At 31.7% G+C, this 24531-nt stretch overlaps 4 protein-coding genes across 4 annotated transcripts; 1 reads left to right on the top strand and 3 right to left on the bottom strand.

Moving 5' to 3' along the window:
* Positions 1 to 124: 124 nt before the first annotated feature.
* On the bottom strand, positions 125 to 1829 carry LOC113399665 (uncharacterized). Its single transcript, XM_026638849.2, has one exon. The coding sequence runs from the start codon at positions 1541 to 1543 to the stop codon at positions 203 to 205; it is 1341 nt and encodes a 446-aa protein (XP_026494634.2). The 5' UTR covers positions 1544 to 1829; the 3' UTR covers positions 125 to 202.
* LOC113399644 (protein Flattop) lies at positions 1765 to 10707 on the bottom strand. The gene is made up of 4 exons (XM_026638822.2): positions 10594 to 10707; positions 4991 to 5204; positions 4374 to 4534; positions 1765 to 1987 (listed from the first exon to the last, which is right to left on the bottom strand). Exons 1-4 carry the CDS (start codon positions 10618 to 10620, stop codon positions 1931 to 1933), a joined length of 459 nt encoding a protein of 152 aa, XP_026494607.1. The 5' UTR covers positions 10621 to 10707; the 3' UTR covers positions 1765 to 1930.
* Positions 10708 to 16018: 5311 nt separating this feature from the next.
* On the top strand, positions 16019 to 18862 carry LOC113399666 (helix-loop-helix protein 15). Its single transcript, XM_026638850.2, has 3 exons — positions 16019 to 16096; positions 17959 to 18087; positions 18468 to 18862. The coding sequence occupies exons 2-3, from the start codon at positions 17966 to 17968 to the stop codon at positions 18763 to 18765; spliced, it is 420 nt and encodes a 139-aa protein (XP_026494635.1). The 5' UTR covers positions 16019 to 16096; positions 17959 to 17965; the 3' UTR covers positions 18766 to 18862.
* A 511-nt stretch (positions 18863 to 19373) lies between these two features.
* LOC113399664 (NPC intracellular cholesterol transporter 1 homolog 1b-like) lies at positions 19374 to 23315 on the bottom strand. The gene has a single exon (XM_026638848.2). The coding sequence runs from the start codon at positions 23231 to 23233 to the stop codon at positions 19493 to 19495; it is 3741 nt and encodes a 1246-aa protein (XP_026494633.2). The 5' UTR covers positions 23234 to 23315; the 3' UTR covers positions 19374 to 19492.
* Between the last annotated feature and the right edge of the window lie 1216 nt (positions 23316 to 24531).

Genomic DNA, 24531 nt, shown 5'->3' with positions numbered 1-24531 from the left:
TTTGATTTAATTACAAAATATATTAGTTTATGGTCTAGATTACTGTACTGATAAAAAACGTATAAAAGGTGAATCAACGTCCTCTGATAAGAACGCAGGTGTTTACGACTTAAAATAATAATAATTGTCGATAGAATATTTATATTTTAATAATTGCACTCAATCACAAACGTACACAATTAGGTATCCATTTGTATTTTTTTTATTGATATACACTTTCGATAAGAGGTTTTCGTCGCTGTTCAGGTGGTTTGTAAGCGTGTTGGTATACACTTGCCAGTCTCCAATGTTCTGGATAACCTGTAGCGTTGGCATCCCGCCAAATACTAAAGGGGGGAGCTAAAGTAGGAATAGTATATGACTTTTTTGTATATGGATGACGCATCTTCGGTATTTTCAATTCCTTAGAGTCATTAGAGCTAGTGCTTTGAACGGAATTTGGGTTACCTGCTTTAAAGGCGAATTTATACTCATCTTTTTGTTTTCTTTCTTGAGACACTTTTACTCCGTTACAAGAGAAACAGTGTTTATGTTTGGTATTTGTGTTAGTGGTTTCACTATTTTTGGAGGATTCTTTGGGAGAGTGTTTCGATATCTCGGATTCATTTGGTGAACTTTGTTGTAACTTACCCTGGGCTAGGGGTGTTTTTTCATAGGACTCCAAACTATGACGGTTGCGATTAATATCATACTTAGAATTTTTACTCTTTTCAGAATTCCAAGCTTCTTTTATGTGCTTCATTTTCGGTATCGAATTTTCCCGGTTTAAATTTTGACTTATATCGGAAAGTGTCCCACATCCATTAATTCCATCACATTGAGATTTTCCTCCAGATTGAATTGAACTTTTTCTACTTGAAGATCGAGATTTAATCGTTTTTTCGGTTTGATTATGTTGTGGACAGTACTGCACATCACAAGATTCCTTACGTTTTTCTTTAGTCATATCTTTCTCAAAATGTGGTACACTATGACGTCCCACGTTATCCAAGTTTCGGTTTTGATTAAAGATAGGGTATGCGTGTGTTAATATTGTTTCACTTACTTCTTCCTTAGGCGTGTTTACCACTGTAAAAACGGCCGGTGCCTGCGACCCATTCGATCCATCGATGTGTTTTGGCGGTCTGGGTTCCCTCTTGGGGTCATCTGCCTTAAAATCCCAGCAAATCGCCAAATCCATTAAAGACATGGGTTTTTTGTATTCGCCTCCTAAATCCAGAGCAGATGTCGCTGGGCGCTGTTTAAGATCACCAGCTCCACCGTCATTTTTTTTCGGATCACATGTTTTAGGTCGATGAACACGCATTTTTGTGCAGCATGTTGGGCCTGATGCACCATAACCTTTCCACCCTATGGCATAAGGCTTCACGACGATATCTGAATCTCTATGCTCTCCCACTTTAGTCATGTTACGATAACCCAAAGTATCAGGTAAGGGATCGTGTTCTAAATTACCTGCATGCATTTTCTTAGCAAATTGAAAGTTCTGTGTAACGTTCACGTACGGCAATTTCAGAGTTCCGTTTTTTTTATTGTATTTCATATTATCTTGGTTTTTGTCATCTTTCGTAGCCTTCTCTGCTACTTTACGCCAAAACTGGTCAGTTGGATCTTCTTGTGGTCCGTGCAATTGTTCAACAGTGTTTTTTACTAAAACATCATAACTTTCATGTCGTTTGTCTAAATCGGTTTTGGAACCTGGTATGTAAGGACCATGACCATTGCTATCGACTGGTTCTTTGGGTGCAATCAAATCTAAAGGATTATCGTCGTCTTCTTTATTGTCATCTTGATCTCCATTTAAATCCTCACCTGAATGTTTCTTCGTTTCCTCTGAATCCTGGTCCTTTTTTTTGTACAGACATGCAATAATTTAAAAAAAAATAAGTTTAATTAATATTTGTATAACTCACGGGACAGGAGATATGTTTTATTGTTTCTTCTTTCCCTTCTTTAACTTATTTTTGTGCAATGGACATTGATTTGGCTGAAATGAAAAAGAACACTATTAATTTTTTTTAATTGACAATACGAGTAAGGACTCTTCGTATGTAAATAATAATAATTGAATGAAATTGGTTTTGTAACCAGTCATTATCCAATTATAACACAGAACAAAAATGCAACTCGTAATGTAACAATTAAATCTACAGTACAGAGATATGAAGTATTAAATTATTTTAAAAATATTTTTTAGTATACTAAGAAGTTTGTGTTTAAAGCATAGAATGCTTCTGACCCAATTCCAGCTAAGGCAACCAATCTCAAGAACTATCCCACTGCGCAAGAGATAATACAGGTAGCTAATGTGTGCGCAAATATACCTGCAGTCTCATATTCCTAATGCAAGGAAAAGCGAGAAGACCAGACAGATGTGCCTGATCTCTGTTATGTACTATCCTAGACACGGGGAAATGACACTGTCAATTCTCTGTAGCAACCTGGTCTATATGAATTTATGAACAAGATTATTTTTCCCTTAGATATTGACGCTCATTCAATCTCCCGTCAAGCCGGAACATAACAGAATTGCTGTTTGCATATGAATGAATTTTACCTACCTAGGCGGGCATGCACAAAGCCCTACTGTAAGTCATATATAATGTTGACAACCACAATTTACAGAGAAACAGGCCTTAGCAACATATCATATAATTGACATTAGGTACATTACGCATAAGCAATGAGCAAGCAAATAATATTATTACCGAAATATAAATTAAGCGTTGAATATATAATTCGACCACCAATTATCTTTTATTAAAATTATCTCTTATATAGGTACGCAGGTGTGCACTAGACGAAACAAATTATCTAAATACATCTGCTTGATAGCATACAGTTTTTTATTTTAAGCATGATAATAACTTTTTAGCAGACTTCTAAATGGAAGGTGTTAATTTTTTTGCTTTGATTGGAACTGGTCTGTTCTTTGAGGTTGTTTAAGTTAAGGAAGAAACAATTTCTAAAAATACATTATTCGATTTTAGCTAAAAATCATGAGTTACGATACGTGGATGAATGTTTTATTGATTAGGATACAATAATATCCACAAGGAACGTAACATGTTAGATAGGTTGGTAACACATTGACGATATAAGGAATAGTTAATATTTCTAATAGAACCGTTGTCTATGGGCGGTGGTGACCATTTACCATCAGGTGGGTCGTTTGCCCGTCCGCCTGTTTATAGATGATTTTTAAATTATTACCATTTTCAATTATTCTGTGTTCGGTATCAATATGAAATACATTTTTGAGTTTTCGTCATTGGAAAATATTTCATTACTTTTATTATTTTATATTAATATCGTTTGTTATGGTACTTAATTCTCAGTGAAGTATTTTAGTTTTATAATAAAAATAAATAAGTTAAGTATAAATACACTGCTCGTTAATTAAACAACGTATTCAGGGAAATAATTTAAAAACTTTTATCAATTATAAAAAAGGGTAAAGTATAGTTTTAATTAACTTGAGTAGGTACAAATAAAACTATATAATATCTAACGAGTTCACCTAAAGATGTTTAGGGGCTATTGGTTAAACAATGTGCCTTCTTCCCAGTGTCAAACCAATGATGCCAGAAAGAGATAATTTTATGTGTAAATGGACATCCGGTAAACAATAAGTAAGGCTGATAAAAAAGTACGGTTATCATTTCGAAAAAGTCATAAAGCGTGCAAAGTTCATTTAAGAAAAATTACATTATATTGCATTAGCTCGGTGGAAAAAATTTACAATCGTGACTATATTGAAAGATGATCACGTTGTTTTTATGTCACGTCTAGAATCAAAAAACAACGCTAAATTCAAACACTGACAAGTGGGAATAAGAAATTGTGTATAAATTTAAAACTATACGTGTGTGTGTGTGCGTTGAAAAGAAAAACGATAATAGGTACGAATCCAAGCAACTATTTTATAGTACCTATATACTACCTAATTACTAAAAATGAATTACACTTTTGTAACATAGTAATAGTTACAAAAACCATCAAATTAAAGTAGCGTTATTATATTATGTAGTATAGCATTAGGTTTTAGCCCGTAAGCTTTATCTTAGAGTCTACTATTACAATATTAAAAAAAAAAGTTTATCCTTTCACAAAATTAAAATTACTAAACCTATTCATTTCGTATACTTATATACAAGTTGGTAATTAATAAGTTATTTGTAGATTACGTTTAAAGTGAAGCAAGGAAAAAATCTATTTATAATAAAGAAAAACAAGTTACCTATTATTGCACACTAAATTAGGTATAAAACTTTCATGTTACCGAATATTTAAATATATGTTCGGTAAAAACAATGACATTCTAGAACCGCGTTAATGATTTCACAACGTCACGTGTAACTTCTCTAACTTACTATGAATGTCTGATCATCTGGCGACTTTTCCTTCTCCGCTTTGCCGCGTTTTCCTGCGCGCAGGCGTGTTGGCGCCGAAACCACAGACTTTTGTCTTTGAACACGAAGATTCAGCCAATCTGAAAATCTTCCAGCCGGTGGTTCCTTCGTTAACTCTTCAGCTGTAAATAAATAATAATACATTTACACTACAAGTTCTACTATAAACTCAACTCAACGCAGATCGTACAATGTAGTTTACGATTTGCGTGCAAAGTAGGTATCAACAAAACAACCGACTTATGTACTCCTGGTATATGTTTCTGGTTGACAAAACATCTACAAAAAGTAAATTACTTCGTAACACGTAATATAAAATCGAACGAGGAAGTATTTTTGTCAACACATAAAACCTCGAAGTTATACGACTAAAAAGAAAGACACAATAACGTTTTATGGAATTGATGTATATATATATATATATATATTACAGGATTTAAGCCGTGCCTCGTATATAATAATTTCTAACTTTTATTTTAATGAATCTTGGAAATAAACAAACAGTCTTTGTTTCACATATAATATTATAGTTATAAGAGTCTCCTTGTCTGTTGATCAAATAAATTATATCTTATTACCGACTTTCCTTGTAATCTTCCGAGGTAACTCCCACGTTCCAGTATAGTGCCCGAAGCATTTTGAGGTTCCACGCGGCGCTCCGGGTAAAAAGCGACCGTTTATATCACATATTGGTTTTGGATCTGGTCGCATTTCCACTGGACGAGCTCGAGTTGGCGCCCAACGTGGCACTTGCCAGTTACCGAGTCGTTTTGGAGTTGATTCTTTGTTGAACTGAAAGAAAGATTGATGTTGATTTGTAATCGGATGGGTGAAATAAAAAATCTAATATTTGACTATGTGCAAAATAACTTATAAAAAAAATTTATATTATTTAAGATTCTTTGTTTGTACTTACACATACATACCTACCATATTAAAAATAGTAACTATACTTTAGATTTAAAACAATTTGTGAAAGTCTAAATTTTAAAAATGATAAGCTAACATAAAATCTTTAATTTTGCAATAGTATAAAAAATACGACTACAACAAGCCAATTAATTCGACAAAAACCATCTTAAGTTCTACTTGTCATTCATTATCGAATATTGTATTCTAAAGTTAGGTGACATTTTATATCCAAGAAAGTAGTTGCTACCGCCGTATACATATAGTAAATAATTCTGCAAGCCATAAATAGTTGATACAACTTTTGACTACCCGATGAAGGGAGGCACGCGACCGCGAGCGGCGTGACGCACGTGCCTACAGTCATTCATATTAAATTTTAATCAAAAAAGAATACAAAATTACAAAATAACTGATTTCAATAGTTAAATATTATGTGAGTAAAACATTTTTATGTTTTTGGCAAAAATTAAAATAGCTAAAATTAAACTATTACACTACTAAATATTAATAAAAAATTGATTTAATTACCCTCCATTTGCCGAAAAATTTACATTGATAATACAGATAAAATATTAAAAAAAAATTGATATCATCAAATCTAAAATTAAATTAGAAAATTATTAAAAAACACCTACAGATATGAAGTTGCTATCCTAAATTATAGATAAAAAAGAACAATAGCGCCACACGTGACACGTCATATTGAGCAGGTGTCAGTGCACGCTCCGCTGTACTAGGCGTCATAATCATGATCCTTTTTCTCAACAAAGGGTTGCAAATTATTATTTACCCCGAATACGTCACTCGGTCATTTGCCTCAATTTAAATGCCCGCAATAATTTAGAATTATCATCTCGCACCCTTGTGTATAATTAATTATATTTTAAGAATATGTAGAATTATACAAATGTTTGTTATTATTACAATGAAATATTTAAAAATATTTAAAAAATGAAAAGTTTATAAAATATCTTAATTATTATTTTAGAATAATCAATTCATGATGATTCGAATTAATTTTCGGTCACGGCAGCATCCATTCGCAACGGTCAATATTAAACTGCGGAGCAGATATTCTATTGGTGCGCAAATACATTATTCCTCCTACTCTTTATTTTCTCTCAGTATCATTATTATAGTTTAGGCAGAGACAACATTTTATCCCATGACCTCGGGAGCCCTATAATAGCCACTACACCAACGATGCTAAATTAATAATAATACTAGTTACTTATAGTTGAAATTAACGAACTTTGGAGCCAATTCGATGTCGATTTACATCATAACAGTGGGTATAAATTTCATAGGCTTGCTTTTATAACGGTCGAAGTTGTTTCGAATATTTCTAATGTATAAATATAAATAAATGTACAGATTTAAAATAACTTTTTTCTATATATACCATTTTTGTGCAAAAGTACTTTCAATCTAGTCACATCAAGTCTCCACTTATTACCGATACAGAATTATAGATCGTTTATCTATAATTCTCTGTGACTTTGTCTATGCATTGACGCTATTAGGAATCATCTTTGTCCGTGAACAGAACAGCATTAGCACAGCATTCATGAATTGTACTCTGCCTGCAATATATTCTAATTTTTTACAACTACTAATAATAGTATATTATCAAAGTCAAAGTAAATGAATAATTACGAGTAAGTTAGAAATTTAAAACCTAAGAGTCATGAATACGTAATTACATTGTTTTAAACTACGATTAAATTCTTCTAATAGCGAAGATGGTCACGTTAAGGTCACGGTCTCGTCCGTGAACCTAAATAGACTTAATCAGCTAAAAGGCTTAAATTACTTGCGCTATTTATACCTCCGAATTCCCATACAAGTTGCCGTGACACTGCAGTATCATTTGTCTTGTAAAAATTACATTAATGAAACTTTAGACAAAAAGTGGAAAAAACTTCTGTTATAAAGTTTTTATTTTAATCAATTAAAAATTAAAGATATTTATAGAATAATTTCTTACTAAATTATTCAATTCAATTTTAATTTCAGTGTTAAGTATTTTTTTTATATAATGGGGGATTCAACTTGTTACGAAAATTCATTGCCATTGTGCTATTTTAACTTTAAGGCTATTTATTATTTTCTAATAATAATAATACATATTTAAATTATTGATATAAAATATAAATGATTAGAATGCACTGGCTCAGCTTGGTGGACTATGACCTCACTTTTCTAATACGGAGAAGAGGAAAGCGTTGCCGATATATTTAAATTGTTTTATATATTTGTTTTCATTTTAATTTCTTATATCACATTTATAACATTAGTACCTATATATTTTGTATTTTTTTTTCAATATCCTATGTATCTATTGATATATCTTCATCTTTAAAATTGAAGAAATTGTAACAGCTCTTTGTCCCCAATTTTACTTCTCATGAAGGGTTAATTAAAATAATTTTGTTAAAAATGGGTTCAGCGGTTTCGCCGTGAAACCGTTACAGACAGACAGGATTACTTTTGCATTTTTAATATTAATATAAATTTATATTTGTTTTATTAAAGAACTGAAATACGTACATAATGGTTTAATGTTTTTTAACGAAGGAATCTTTATGCAAACTTAGGTACATCTATCCCCATTTAAAACATTTTATGGTGAAGTCAACAGAGAAGTACCGACATGAAACTCAATAGTTACTCTTTTCCACCAATAATATTACATAGGTACTTTAATTGAAAACAATTAAATAATTATTTATCCGGCATGAAAATCAATGAATTATAAATCCAACCTTTTTTGTCAATAATGTATTATTGAGTAATAAGTCTTACAAAAGACAAAAAACATCTGTGGAGTCAGTATAGAAACAAATACCATGCCTCTGGAAGAATGTATGTATTCATTTTACGAAGAAACTTGGTGTTGGAGTTTACCGTTTTTTTCTGATGTTTAAAGTATTATTGTCACTAATTCTATCAAGAAGATATATACTTAATGTTTGATTAATAACTAAATTATTTTTACGCAACTATAAGAATTCATACTTTGTGATAATTGTCCAGAAAAGAGTCTCGAATTTTAAGATTATTAATAGACCTGATAATAGACCTGACCTTTTGTGTAAATATTAGTCAAATATACTCAACTTAATCAAACTAAGAGTAAATTACAATAAAGGCAAGAGATAACACGTCTGTCGAGATTTGTTAGTATAAAGAAAAAAAGGCTGCTTTCTATAAACTCGCCCAAAATATTATACAAATAAATGTGAAACGCAATTTATGAGTACAATCGCTCAACTATTTTCGTAGCTTTGAGGTTGTCTAGAAAAATATTTGCACTCATGTTTCAAGGGAGAAGCTCGGTCATGTCACGAAATCATTTCCGGACATAAATACATAATAATACATACTTATGTAACATTTCAGAACCTTTTGGTCCAAATTAAAAAGTGTCCCAGAAAATTTTAATCTACGGCAATAGCTTGAAACTGTTTAAGTTTTTTTGTGGCAATCTTTAAAAAATAAATACTTAGTATTAGATTTTTTATGGGCATTTCAATTTCATTCAAAAAGATTCACTATTATTATACTAAATGTTGTATTTGTCATAATTATATAAGATTATGCTTAAAAAGCGCCTTCATTACATCACCAATGCGCCACCAACCTTAGGAACTAAGATGTTATGTCCTTTGTGCCTGTAATTACATTGGCTCACTCACCTTTTAAACGGGAACACAACAATAATAAGTATTTCTGTTTGGCAGTAGAATATCTGATGAGTAGATGGCATCTACCCAACGGGCTTGCAAAAAGCCCTACCAACAAGTAAAGTCAGTCAGCGAGTGTTTTGATATAAATAATAAAAAAACAATTCATTTGAGATAAATGATAACTATTAACTAAAGAACACCGACCAACGTCAAACATGGATTAACACCGTACACAAAAGCGTGAAAAATAGTCATTCTCTTTGAAATAGAATCACCCCCTTTCAATGTTCTATTGTTACTGACTAAAAAACGAGCCATTGAATTTTGTACCTTATTTAGGTAATAATAAATGCAATTTTCAAGTATATCATAAGGCTAAATCATGTTTACTATGTAATTGGATGTATCTAACTTGGATTAAAGGAATTACAATTTGTTCGCAAATAAAAAATGTTCGTCGCAGAAATGGATGGGGGACGTTAATGGGCGTTGCAGGTGCAGTGGTGTTAAAAAATATATGGGATTAGTGTTGTTGAATCAAATAGATCTGGATGATCAATTGACTGACTTAGTATAGTAATAGTTTCATAAAATACTCTATGGTCATGCAAATTATAGTAGGCATTTTTATTTACGTACCAAAACAATTTGTATTATTAATGTAGGTAATATTGAGAAAGGTAGAAGTAGGCAAGTAAGTAGTATTTCTTGTTGTAGAAAAAATGCAAAGGAAAGGAATGAACAGCTTAATATAGAAATTATTTAAAGGCCAATGTAACAGTATGTTCCAACGAAAGTTTACTATCAAACTCTCATCTCCATTACTTGCGAATGTAAAATTTTAATTTCAATTATGGTTCAATTTTCCCGTCAAATTATTAGTAACGTTATTTATTGAGCAATACTCGACATCATGAAGTCTACTGTACCCATCATCAGGAGAAATGCGTCAAAATCACTCACTGACTGAGAAGTAGGTGCGTTAAATATTATATATATTTATTTATTCAATATAATAATTACGTATAGTTAGTTCAATGGATACAAGCGCTTGAACTAGACCGAACTGTGTCTCAGATGTTTGAAAAATCGATCTTATATCTTAAGTTTAAAACTTCAATGGCATTATTTGGATTAAAATATTACGTAAACAACTAGTAGTAAAAGAAATGTTAAAAATGTATAGTCACTGGCAGAGTGCTTCCGTATCAGTCAGTGAACATAAAAAGACCCACAGTCAGCTAAGGTAGGAAATAGTCTTACAAAGCATATATTCATAATATTTAGTTGAACAATTTTGTTTACGATAATATTAAAAAAATTAAACAAAATGTTGTAAGTATAACATTTTTGTAAGTCACAATATTAAATATCTTTTTTTTTTTTCGTAAAACTGGAAATATCTTAAGGCATAATGAAAAACATTTGCAATTAGAAATACTAAGATAAAGGCACTCATGATTCCACATATTTATAAGTTACATACATTCATTAAAAAATTGGCAACCTTAACTTGGAAAGTATATAAATATTAAACCAATAAACTATAAATAATCATTTATTATAAATAAATAGCTTACCTGCCCGCTATCGAAATTAAAAGCCATTCTTGAAGCAACACTTAAACAAAACTAACTTGGAAATATCACAAACTTTACAAATATTGCATAAAACGTGTCAAAAATGATGTAAATTTGTCAAAAATGATTTTAAAATATTATTAGTCACATGTTTGTCTATGGTAGGCTTTCTTCAACCAGGAAAATCGGAAAACATTATCGGCCTAACTGTTTGGTCTCTATAGTAACTGGCATTTCCTTACTCTCCCTAAAATTGTTCACTACCATTTCAGTTGCAACGTTATCCTGTAAAATATGAAAGGTAGGATTGAAGACACCCGCCTAATTTAAAATATTTCACTTTGTCTCAATTCTAAAATGATTTGGTTATTAATGAATAGAATAATCAATGAACAATGTAAGTTGATAAAAAGGGCTTTAAATTGCGGGTTCAGAGCTTAGAGAAATTAATTTCAATCGATATGGAACTTGCTTAGGCCGTACTTCTATACAATATATAAATATGAAAAAATATGTTATTTATTTAATTTATTGTTCACCGGATACCGTCATTATTATCGACAACTTCAAAGCCTAATAAAAGTCGATTCTGATCGAATTAAGAGCAATATTATAGAAGTAAACATATTTAAAAGGCAAAAAATACACAAGGCACACGTATGTACTGAATTAGCTTTAAGAGGCGCCTTGTAATATTATCGACGACATATAAATTCAAGAGAAAAAAAAAACAGATAGTCTTGTATAAATGTTTTATACTTTTCACTTAAAACGAAATAAATTATTCAATCGAAAAAAAGCCTTATGAACTTTTTCAGCGCGTATCGTGACGCGATGTCACTATAAGGAAAATTAACGTACGCGGTAGACCTCCTTTGGATCACACGATATCCTCCTTCGTACCTACCGACAAGATATTTTGTATTATAAATAACTAATTGAAGCCGCGGAGCTTCGCTTGCGTTTTAGGAGTTAGTCGTCAGGTGTATAAGAGTAGGTTATGTATTTTCTTGGAGTTCAAGCTAACGAGTTCATATCAATTTTCATCAAATTCGGCTTAGTGTTTTGGCCGTGAAAGAACAACAGACAGACCGAATTACTTTCGCATTTATAATATTAGTATAGATTATTATCGATACTAATTAGAGTCCAGTAAAAGAGAAGGCAGATCTCCCACTTCTGGGCTAAGGCCTCTTCTCAGCTTAAAGAGAAGGTTTGGAGCATACAGCTTTAATAAATAATAAAATAGGGTAATACAGCTTTATTTTTTTTGTTCTACCCCCTATAACCATATATATATATATCATCAATTTACATTTAGATCAATTTACAATGCAAAAGATAGTAGATTATATGTGAAAGTTGATATAATATTACGAAGTTTTTGCAGCATTAGAATGTCGTGTCTTATTTCAACATTTAACCTTTAAGAACATAGAACAATAAACATGCCGTGACGTTGTCGTCATGTAAAATATGTCCCTAACCATGACCTTCAAGGTCTGTGCAGTATTTGTGTATAGCTGATTATTATGGCATTAATACTGAAATACAAACTACCATTAGCGGATGTCGCCGCCCGGTACATGATTATTTGCATAAATTACATTACAAAGTCTCGAAGTAAACTTATCATTCGCGTCATTTAAATTCGTATTGAAGTTTATTGGCTAATGTTTATTCATTTACATTAACGACTATATAAAGAAATTCACTTAAATTTACATAAACGTTTACGGATTAAGAGTATTTTCTTTTCATGATTTCAGATATTATCGATCGTATAAAATGCATGAGTGAATTAAAATTAGTCAGTCTTGAAATCACGCATCTATACTTATAATCGTTTTATATCATTGATAACAATTATTATATCGATAAATATATATTATATGATATTTTATCTTATAATTATGTATCTAGACTTTACACTTTTTTTATTTTAAGTAAATCCACACAAACTTTTGTATCCGCTTTTTGTTTTGTTTCGCTATTAATTGTGAATTTCTTATACATGATCATCATGCATCGTTGAATACCTACCAATATCAAGTATCCCACAATTCAAGTTAGCTTCTCGAAGAATAAGATGTCTCGGTTTATTGGAGCTATTTTGCTAATATGAACCCTAATTGCATAACTTAAGTTAACTTGGAATAGTCTCGGCCTTGCGGGTGAAGAAATAGAAGTTCCGTCATTTTTGCAAGTTTTCTTCTTTCTTTTGCTAGTAATAAAAACATTTTTCCGTCTGAACCGATATCACAACAACTTGTAACATCGCTTCAGACGGAAAAGTTTATCTATACTAATATTATAAAACTGAAGAGTTTGTTTGGCTGAAGGCTGTAATCTCAGCAAATACTGGAACATTTATTGAGGAAGGCACTATTAAATCACGCTACGACTAATAGAAGTAAAAAACTTGTATGAAAGAATCTGTAACATAGCCGAGCGAAGTCGGGACGAGCAGCTAGTTTTCGATAATCATAAATGTAAATTTCAATAATCCATAAGTGGCTGAAGCTGTTGAAAAATGTGAAGTGAGAAAACAATGCGTTTATTTGTCTTTGATTCGAAATTGTTCTATTTGCAGTTGAAATACCCAGAAGTAATAATTCAAAAACCAAATATCAGAATTGCGGTTCGGTTGGTTATTATACAGAACTTTATTTATTTTTTATTTGTATATAATTAAGACTTTAATTTATATTTTTTATGTGATTTAATAATCCATTGACAAGACTTAATCAAAATTTATATCCCATATGAATATAAGCTTATTAAAATATTCTAGATCTAAAAAAATATTTCGAACAGAATTAACATGGTTTATGCCTACAAAGAAAATGGAATTATCGCTGTCTTGGTATCTAGTGACAATTATACTGATTAAAAATGATTTTTTATTGAAGTGACAGTTCTTTAGGCGCGATAAGAGTAACAATTCGAGGTCAAGATACAATGAATGTTTGATTGAATACGCTTCTAAAACAAAAATATTTCACTTTAGTAACATGTACCTAATTTCTAGAAATTAGCGTTCATTTTTATAATTCGTGATGCTTGAGTTATACATTGTAAATGTGGTCTATGTCAGTCAATAAAAATATGGTTTTTTTAATTATATTTTCATCACGGATTTAAAAACAGATTTATATGTTGTATGTTAATTAAAAAACTGGCTCGCTTTCGTTTAGTCATTGCTAGTCACACACTAAATATTAGAAGCTTGCGTATACGGATGTAAATAGTCAATGTCAGATGTATTCGTTAAAACCTGACCTGGAATTTCTGACGTATAAATCCGCTAAAAAAATAAATCATTACAATAAGAGATGATAATGAAGTCAATCCGATTTCGGCAACGGCGGAGCTACTTTCTCTTGTGATGGACCGCTGTATGTACGAAAACACTGGTGTCCTCTCTATCCCCTTACTCTTATAATCAGCATCGGCAATCTGACTGGAAGTCCTACATCCTACTGGACTAGAATTTGAGGCGCGGAACCAACGGTTTTACGTGCATCCCAAGGCACCGGAGTGTACACGCTTCCGTCTTCTAGACTGCGGATTGCTACCGAGATTTTGCGACACGGAAACCCAATAACTTTTTATTGGACCGACCTGAGATTTAAAGCCAGGCCAGCTAGTAACGGGAACTGCAGCCTTATATCTAGTGACTAGACCACAGACAATATCTAAGTCTATAATTATTTTATCAGGCAAATACAGAGAGCCTATATTGTCTGCGTTTTAGATTTATTTATAACTTTAGCTCATATTATTTATATGAGCTTAAGTAGATTAAAAATAGATTTAAAATAATTCTAAAACATATTCAAAGAAATTATTAAAGAAAACATTAATCATTAATTTAACAAACAAAATTTTCTTTTCGTATTAAGTATATGTTAGGTACATATTTTTATACCTTATGGTGTTTCCTAATTTTTATTCAGTAATAATTCCTTATATAGTAAAAATATTTGAAAGTTTTGGACACGACGAAGAATTTATCAAAACTAATCATGACAATCAAAATATTTTAGCAGATTTTAATCAGATAAGTTTAAAGTATAATTACGGCTTATTTTCATGATTAAAATTTAAATTTTACATAAAAATGATACAGTAAAAGGACCTAGTGTTATTCAAAAGGAACGCTCCGAAATTGTATCGATTTAGTATCCGGGCAAGTTTATACGGGTATCAATTATCCGGAAACACCTGTGTCCACGGATCAATAGGCGGAGTCTGCGTGGGATTGGCTGAGCGAGAGAGGCGGAGCTTAGATCAGATGCTGCGGACCGTAACTGAATAAAATTATAAACAATAATATCAAAAACGAAAAAAAATATATAACAATACTAAAGTCATTGTAAACATTATAATCTTATTTATTTTTAAATTTCAGGTGTAATAAATAATTTTGATTAAAAAATCAAGGCCTAATTATTTAATGTAATACATAAAACAAATGTATATATTTATTTGTTGGTAATATATAAAAGAAACGACAAGTTTTGCGAATATAACGTGTATCTTATATTTAAACATATGTTCATGAAATATTGTATTATTTGCACGTACATTTAATATTTATTTTTAAATGAAATTCTATATTATTTAATGCTTACAATACAAATCGAATGCTCGTGATAATAAGATTGCTTTGATTTTTATTCCTATATTAACAACTCTGGATCGGAACGGAGTCTTCGAACAGACATATCACTAGTGTACATTTGCTTGAACGGAATATACATATATATCAACTCCTTGTATATTAGGTCTTTTAATGTTAGTTAATATAAACAGACGCTGCTTGGTGGTAAAATAATTCATAATTTGGCAACAGGGCCGGACCGTGAGTTTAGGGGACCCTGGGCTAATACTACTTTGGGGCCCCCTTAAGACACATCTGAACGTAGACTTGAATTAAATTAATTGAATGGATTTGATTAATTGCAGGATCCGCAGGGCTGCAAACCATAAGATCTGTTTATTTTAATAAAATGATGGATTCTTTCGCATTATCGTCTATTTTTGACTTTGACTTGACTTATTTGGGGGGCCCTTGAAGCCACGGCACCCTGGGCTGCAGCCCAAAAAGCCATACGGTAGATCCGGCCCAGTTTGACAATAGCTATTAAAACAAGATCTGCAGGATTCTTTTTTCATTAGTAACAATAACAAATATTTAAATATAACAATAAGTCTCATTTACAATGTTGAAATATAAATTTATAATATGGTTAAAATATAATTGTTTACAATGGTTCGTTAAAATTTACGGATCCCTAAACTGAAAGCTAGGCACCGCCCTCTTAGAGGGTAAAACCATCCCCTCAGAGGACATAAATACAGAGGGATGCTGACATCTGGACCAGTATAGTCATATCTAAGTTACACACGCGAACTGCAAAAAAGTTAAAGTGATTTGTGTCTAATTTATTGATAAATTATTAAACATATATGATTTGGACTGAAAAGATTTTACAAAGTGAGTTTTAAAAAATTTTTATTTTTTATTTTCATTGATTGCAAGATTTTCATGGAATATGTACATGTTTAGAAACAGAAAAACTCGTTTTAAAGCAGTTTCTTTATTAATACTTAGATTAGTAAAAATGCCGATAGTAGATACTAGGTACAAGCTCATTACTTAAAGGCTGAGTGTATTTTGTTTGATTTCTGATCTATGTAATGAATACAAATACTTTTACCGGTATATACGTATTTCGGTTATTATATTCTGTGCCGATTAGAAATTTCAAAATTAAACAAAGTAAATTTCAAAACGAAATCATGTAAACTTAGAAAAACAAAGTTTACAAAATTAGATGACACGAAAACATGCAATTATTTCACGTAAAACTTTCTTAAGAACCAACTTTGAATGATATCCGGTCTTTGGGGTAGATTCGCTAGAGGATATTTAAGAGAATAATTATGAGTTTTGATTTTTAAACACAAAATGTTTATAGAATCGAAACAAAAGTGAGAACTGTTTACACATAAATCGTGTGAATTTTCGTCTTCAAGCAAACATAAATATAAATTTTAATAACAATGCCACAAATCTTATGTTACCACGTAAATGGAAAATTTTATTCATTCAAATTTTAATCTCGTCTATAAGTAGTATGTAATGGATTGCATTTAAATACAATAAAGGAACAATATCACCCTCGACTGCTGTTAGGGAATTACATCAATGGAATCCAATTGCTTGAGCCTCTTCAATTACAGGGAAATTTTAAAACTACAATGACTACTACTACTTATAGACAGACTTCAATTTGAACTACAAATTATATATTACAATAAAATTACCATAGTTTACCTTGTTAAAACAATTGATAAATTGCGTTAATTTTTATTTTGCGTATTGATGAATGCGGTTTTCATGATCATGCGTGAATTTTTTTTTTGACATTATTGTTTGTTCTGTGACCATTTCAATGTTAAAAATAATACTTCTAGACTCTTGCTACTATCTCTTATTAAGAAGTCAGCATAATAGAAGCAGACGTGCACACAAATAAAATACCAATAGTCCAATAATTATTAACGAATTAACACTTCGGTATTTTTAAAAAATATACACATTACATTACAGTAATTAGTACTAGTCTCTAATACAAATTATATTAGTACTCAAGTAGTCCTAATCATTATACCAATGATAGATAGTAGCATTCAAAATCTAGAGAGGATGAAATTCTCAATCGATTCGATACGGCGACCGAACATTATTCGATTACCCGAGGGTTACTAGGGTCGATATAAAAAGAATAAATACGGATTTATTATCCCCTAAAGAGCTCGCTTAGTGTAAGGTGTGAACGGGTGATGTATTATTTATATGAAGCACTCTTCCCTGCGGCCGGCAAATTTTATTTGTCAGGAATCAAAACAAACGTGCCGAGGGTTATGTGGGGTTAAGTAGCTAGTTTTGTAACACCAAAAGGCAAAATAAAGATGTTTTATTTTTCTGATCAAGCGTCTTATTAAAGCTTACATTAAAAGTCTGTAAATTTCCCACTACTGAGCTAAGGCCTCCTCTCCCTTTGAGGAGTCTTGTAGCATATTCCACCATGATGCTCCTTGTTGGTTAATGTTAATGTGATACACGCATTCTAACCATTGGGCCATCTCGGCTCTCAAAAGCTATTAAAGATACTATACATAAATACATACAGCTTACACTAATATTAAAATACTTTAGACTATTCCTTAAGGAGCTGCTAGACGCGGTTCTACTTTAATGCCATATTAATTACACGTTCTATAATTATGTATAATTTAATGAGCATGATAAATTATATTAAATTTCAATTAATTAAAAATCAATCTCTACAGACTCATTATGAAGAGCTGGCTAGAAACCGCCAGCAGCATGGAGGACGGATCCTTACCCTGTATGCTGGCTGAACCAAGGGAGGCGTTGCTACCGATAACTGGCAGAGAGAACTTAGCACCAAGAAAAAGGTAAGCATTAAGGTTCTAACAAACAGTGTCTGCGACTTGACTTGACATACTCATCTAATTATATTAGGAATTATTAAAGATGGTATATAAATAAATTGTCTATGTTAAGAAGCACGTGTTATTCGTACGCTTCCACCATCGCTAAGATAAAGTTAAAGTAAATATTAGCTAATATTATACTTTAAGATAATCATAGCGCCCTATAACTGGTTAATTTATTACGGTAATTGAATAGAACATACTGTGTGTAATCAATTAAAAAAATATACTAAACAATATTCATTGGAGCTAACATACTTTATGTTCGATAAACAAATATCAATAACAGTGTAATACTTATAATAATAAAGTCACAATAACAATATTTATTTTATAAATAGAGACAGAACATTAGAGCCATGCTCTCTATCCGAAGATGCATATTTATCAAGCGGGACGGGATCACCGTGCGCTGGACTATCTCGTGAAGAACGGAGACGACGACGACGAGCAACTTTAAAGTATCGAACCGCTCACGCTACAAGAGAAAGAATCAGAGTGGAAGCATTCAACGCTGCTTTTGGATCGCTCAGGAGACTTCTCCCGACGTTACCACCTGATAAAAAACTTTCTAAAATAGAAATACTGCGACTAGCTATTTGTTATATTGCTTATCTCAATCACGTTTTAGATGCATAAACATTAACGTAGGTCATTTTATACAGCTATATAGCATTTCTATATTGAGTGTGCTGGAACTTAAGTGGAAGATCTGATTCTAGTCAAATCGAAAATAACGGAGGTTTTAGTTGTTGAATTATATGTTTTATTTTCTTTGTTAGAATACTAGTAAAAGTAATAGTGGTAAGCATACGTTGTACAGTTTATTTATTTGTTTTACCATCTAATAAATATTTGAAAATACAAATTACCTACATACTGCATGCTTTAAGTTCTTTAGATCGCTTGGGTAATGTATAAACGGCGAATGAGGAATGCATTGAGATGAGATACGCCGTATGTATGTAATTTCATTGTAAGAATTATGTAAAGTCTAAGCTTATAGTATATTCTGCTAAATCTATAGTATATTGTGAAAATGTATATTTCGTCTTAGCTAATCTTTAAATTATTAATTGTTAATAATAAAAGAAACATAGATATGTTCATAGTTTTATTAAAGAAATAATTACACTTTTATACATTAAATGTATTTTCTATTTAGAAAACATAATATAAATTAAATAAAAACAGATAAGAGCTTAATTAACTACCTTTAATTTTATATAAGTAAGTATATTTATCAACGTTCTTCCATTTGCAGGTTATATCAAACCTTAAAAAAGTATTTGCATTGCGTTGCATCCAACTATACAAATAAATCCCAATAATTAATTTTATTAAAATAATAACAATGGTTTTACATTTATCGATATTTCAAGTCGTTTAAATAACTTAATAATACAGGGAAAAATATCATTCCGTGAAGAAAACCTAATATAACTAAACTAAAAAGCATTCTAAAGAAGAACACTTCAATTATATCTGTATACGAGAAAGCTAGAACTATTATTGGAATATTCGTAAATGTTATTCCAGTAATGATAGTAGCCCCTACGCTCTTAATAGCATCGCTGACTTTCTGACTCGGCGGACTGTTACTAGTAGCATAAGCATAAGCAATATGACTACAGAATTCTACAGCTATACCTATACTTACAATTAAGTTTATACAAGAAACAGCATTAAGAGGTATATCCCAGATATACATAATACCCATCATTTGAACAGTAATCATCACTACGGTGAAAATTAAAGCAAAAGTAATTAAAAAGTTAAAACCGGTTACAAATAGATTAATGAGTAGAACTCCCAGAAGAGAAAATCCTATCGCTTTAAAAGTATCTCCCCAGACATATAAATACTGTTCAAAATATATATAAAACACGGAATATGGAAAAACTTCAACGTCTAAGCCTGTATTTTTATATATCGCTGCTGTGATATTATCGCTCAACTCATAAGCATATTTTGTAGCAGTTATATAATCCTTTGATGTTCTCAAATTGGTGTGATATGTCATGAAATTAGAATCCTCCACCGTAGCTTTGCCTTGTGAATCAAGTACATAGTTAACATTGCTGAAATAACTTGCCAAGCCACCTTTGTTACATGATTCAGTTGGACGGTCCAGTAAAAAGAACGGAATGTAGTCACCGAACGCTTCACCTGCTGGTCTTAATCCGTTTCCAAAATAAGATCTATCAATAATGCAGTCCTTACATTCCGGTGAGGTGTCCGAACTTGTACAGAACCCACCAGTTGTCGCGTTAAATTTACAACAGGATCCAGGTAAACTACTCCAATCAAAGAAATCGTCTAACCATGAATTTGAACTTTTAGCAATATATGTTACCTCGCTATGTTGGGACGCTAAAAATATTTGTGTTGCTAACGAATCATTATTACATAACCTACTACCACAGATTACGTTTTGATGATCGGGATCAGTAAAATTTAAACCACTTTTGAGTACAAAGTAAACTGGCGGTCCGATACGTAAAATTTCATTTACAGCTATTAAATATTTATATACATAAGAATCAGCGGGTAGTGCCATTTGTTGATCCAGGCCAATTTCAATCTGTGGTATCAAGATAGCACTTATGGAAACAAGAGCCATAAATACAATTGCGACAATTATTTTAACTCGCCGGTCTAAGATAAATTTGGCATAAGGTTCCATTAGTCTTTCAGTAATACTTTTATATGGCTTATTACTTTGTAGCGGGTCTTGATCATCTAGTATTTTCTTTTGGATACAAAATAGAATATCGAATCTATTAGAATGGGCCCGTTTATAGTCGATTGATAATATAGCAACTACTGTCGTTATTTGGAATAGAAAAAGGAATCCTAAGGCAAAAGAAGCAAATATAGCAAATTGTTGAACTGCCGGTTGACTAGAAATAGTACCGATAGCAAAACATGTAATTTGGGTAGTAGAGGAAACAAACATCGACGGTCCTACATTATGCATCATCTTACCGAACACAAAAATACGTTTTTTTTCTAAATTAAAGTCTTCTTTATAATCTTCATAGTTATTCAAATTATTTTCTATATGTTGCAATTCCTTCAACATTAAGAAAACGTTATCAATACCTACCGATAAAATAAAGAATGGAATCACGTTTATTGCTAATAGAGTCACTGTTATATTGCAATATACTAATAATCCCAAAGCACAAATGATGGCGATTAGAACTACGCATATACAACTAATGGCTACTGTAACTTTACTGTCGATAAAGCAAGTTCTTAAACTTTTTATGTTGCCGAGTGCAAAAATAACGTATATAAACATTAATAAATAACTTATAGCAATTGGTATAGCTTCGGCTGCCGAAATTCTTTCGATTTCATCTTCGATAGATCTTTCAGCTCCAAAAGCTAATTCAACAAATTCAGATTTCCAATTTTTTTCATAATCATGCATCAAATCTATAAACTTTTTTTCCCATTCTAAAACAGGTTCTAATTGGTCCGCATGTAAATGGTTCGTTATGGGGTAATTAGTTACCAAAGTATCAGCAAGTAACATATTATCACCTTCGTAACCACCTAGTGATATTTCTGGTTCAGCCCCACCTCCCCAAGCGGCCGTACAACTGAGAGAAAGATAATTATAAAGACAATTTTGAATATTGTTAAGATATGTGTTGTTGTTAACATTGTTTCTATCGGGAAGATAAGTAGATACTGACATTGATACACACTCTTCTAACTTTGGCTCACTCCCTGGGAGACGTAGAGGAGCATAGCATACTTTTTCCAATGTTACTGTATCATCTTGTCTTCCTATGTTCAAAATGGCATTCTCAAGTGCTATTAGTTCTTGTATTGCTTCTATTCTAAACGCAGGTCCGTAAGTTACATTATTGACAACAAACGGATCTAATTTGATTGTTAAAAAAACTTGAGCAGCTCGATAAAAAGGACCAAACCTAGAGTTAAAGTAAAGTAATTCTTGATGACTACGAGATTCTGGGGCAGACCACAGTTTCACGGGGTTTGTCGTTAGATTTATATTTAAAATACCGAATACCATTGAAAAAGCTATCCATGTAGTTAACATTATAGTTAATATGGAGTTATTTACGGAAAATATACCGATGCTTTTAAAAACTTCTTGGAATATTTTAATTACAAAATTAACCTTATATTGGTATTTTTCATCTGCTTTACTAAATGAACCTTTGTTTATTTTCCTATGTTCTAATAATGAAAGAATTGTAAATATTATAACCGTTAAAGTAAAAAACACTATTCCAACCGAAAATCCGAGGCAGTGTACAGAAAAGACAGTGCATATGTCCGGAGTTATTGGTTTATCTGTTACTGGACAATTGTCAAAACAATCAATACAACTACAAGGTAGATCACCCTCTAAGGTTTCGTTGCACAATGGAGCCCGAACATTCATTGAATCTTCCTCTGTCAACCATCTAAAAAAGTTAACTTGAACAGGAGCCATGGGATTATTGGCTGTATCGCCAGTAAAGCCAAACCAAGCCTCAGGATCACAAACAGGAGCATTTCCACACATAAGATTTATAGCCGGCATTCCAGTCTGTGGTATGATGACGCCGGAGCAGGAGGCATGTGCATTCACCATGAAGTCTTCATAAAGTCTATAGTTTACTTCATTTACATATTCAGATCCATCTGGAGCGGTAGCCAAGGTCACATTGACAAATCGGGATTGATCTGGAGAACAGTTCATTTCACAAATTTGCCTAGCAAAGTTTCTTATGCATATAGGACAACGCCCAAGGACACCATCAGCCAATAGTAAACTTGAGTGTAGATCCTTAATTTGTTTGGAGTCACAACAGGCAACAATATCGTCATCATCTTTTTGGTTACCTTCCTCATCGAACACCAAATGAGGGCAACGCCATTTAACTATATCAAATACTTCATCTCTGTCTTCTTTATTTAGTTTACTGAACATAGGCAATGCTTCATGATTAACAGGACATAGTTTTGCAAATCCTCCAACTTCTGCACAATGACCATACATAGCACATCTTGCAGATACACCACACCATAGACACAAGAACACACACAATAAAGCTTTAATGTCCATTTTGAGCAGACTCATGAGTATCACAAATTATAAAGGTATCATTATATTTTAGACGATCCTTTCGGGTCGACAGATTCTATTTAAATTACCCAAAATCAAATCGCGTAAACTATAGATAAGAATTGTCATACATCAATTCGATATGATATCAAAAAATTAACGCAGGTGTTAGATAAAAAATTATCAAAAGGATTATGAAATGATTACTAAAGCAGAATACCATTCAAAGTATATGTTGTCGGAAAATAAAGATAAGTACAAAGTAGTGATAGTAGGTACTCAGGTGCAGCACGCATTTCGATAACTCACCACCGATCTCTGGGGACATGTACGATTTCCCCAAACAGTTATATTGCCTTCTTGACACTCTCCGGCTCATGTAATGCATATTTTATATTAAAGACAATAATAACATACCAACATTTGATTTTACTGGATGCTGTAATAAAATTATTTTTTATAAATAATGACTAGCAGCAAAACACTAAAACAATACTTCGTTTTAAAGGGATAGTTTAATATAAAATATATATATATATATATATATATATATATATATATATATATATATACTAGCGGCCCGATACGTGCTTCGCTACGTATAAAGTGATATAATACAAAAATGAGTTAGAACATCGATTCATTTCTTAAAAAAATATATTTACTTAATTGCTAGCAATTTAAAAAATTAATTCAAAACATTTGGATAAACAATATTTTTGGTTTTTCCATTTTGAGTGTGAATAAACTAACGGATGGGGGTACCGACTCTGGAATAGGCAACATAAAGTTGGCCGTGTGAAAAACATGATTCTTCCAAATTCACACCACAAACGTGAAGTGTTTGCAAGTGTTTCATAGCACTCTCAATTGATTTTGTCGTGAATACACCTGGCAGTTTCTCTTGAATTTGAAAATTAATAGCATTGATATTCTTTTCTTTTCGTTCTTTGGTGCTAAAATGGCGCGTTCTCTCAACCAATCATGATTTAAATAATTCTGAAGAATATTCGGAAAAACACATTCAATCAATTCATCTATCGATTGCACAATAGTACAAAAATTGTTCGGTATAGCGATCAATCCATTGGTCCTGTCGATTTGTATTTTGCCATCAATATATAATATAATAAATAAATATTTATATGATTTTAGTTTTTAAATAGCTAGCAATTAAGTAATATATTTTTTTAAGAAATGAATCGATGTTCTGACTGATTTTTGTATTATTTCTAATGACAGCTCAATCATTTTTAAAATAAGAAATTGTGTTACATGCCCGTATTTAATGCTATGCCATGGGTTATTTGGAA

The sequence above is a fragment of the Vanessa tameamea genome, chromosome 15, assembly GCF_037043105.1.
Source record: "Vanessa tameamea isolate UH-Manoa-2023 chromosome 15, ilVanTame1 primary haplotype, whole genome shotgun sequence".
NCBI classification, from domain to species: Eukaryota; Metazoa; Arthropoda; class Insecta; order Lepidoptera; family Nymphalidae; genus Vanessa; species Vanessa tameamea.
Note: the sequence above shows the minus strand (reverse complement) of the source record. Positions and strands in the feature narration are given on the sequence as shown.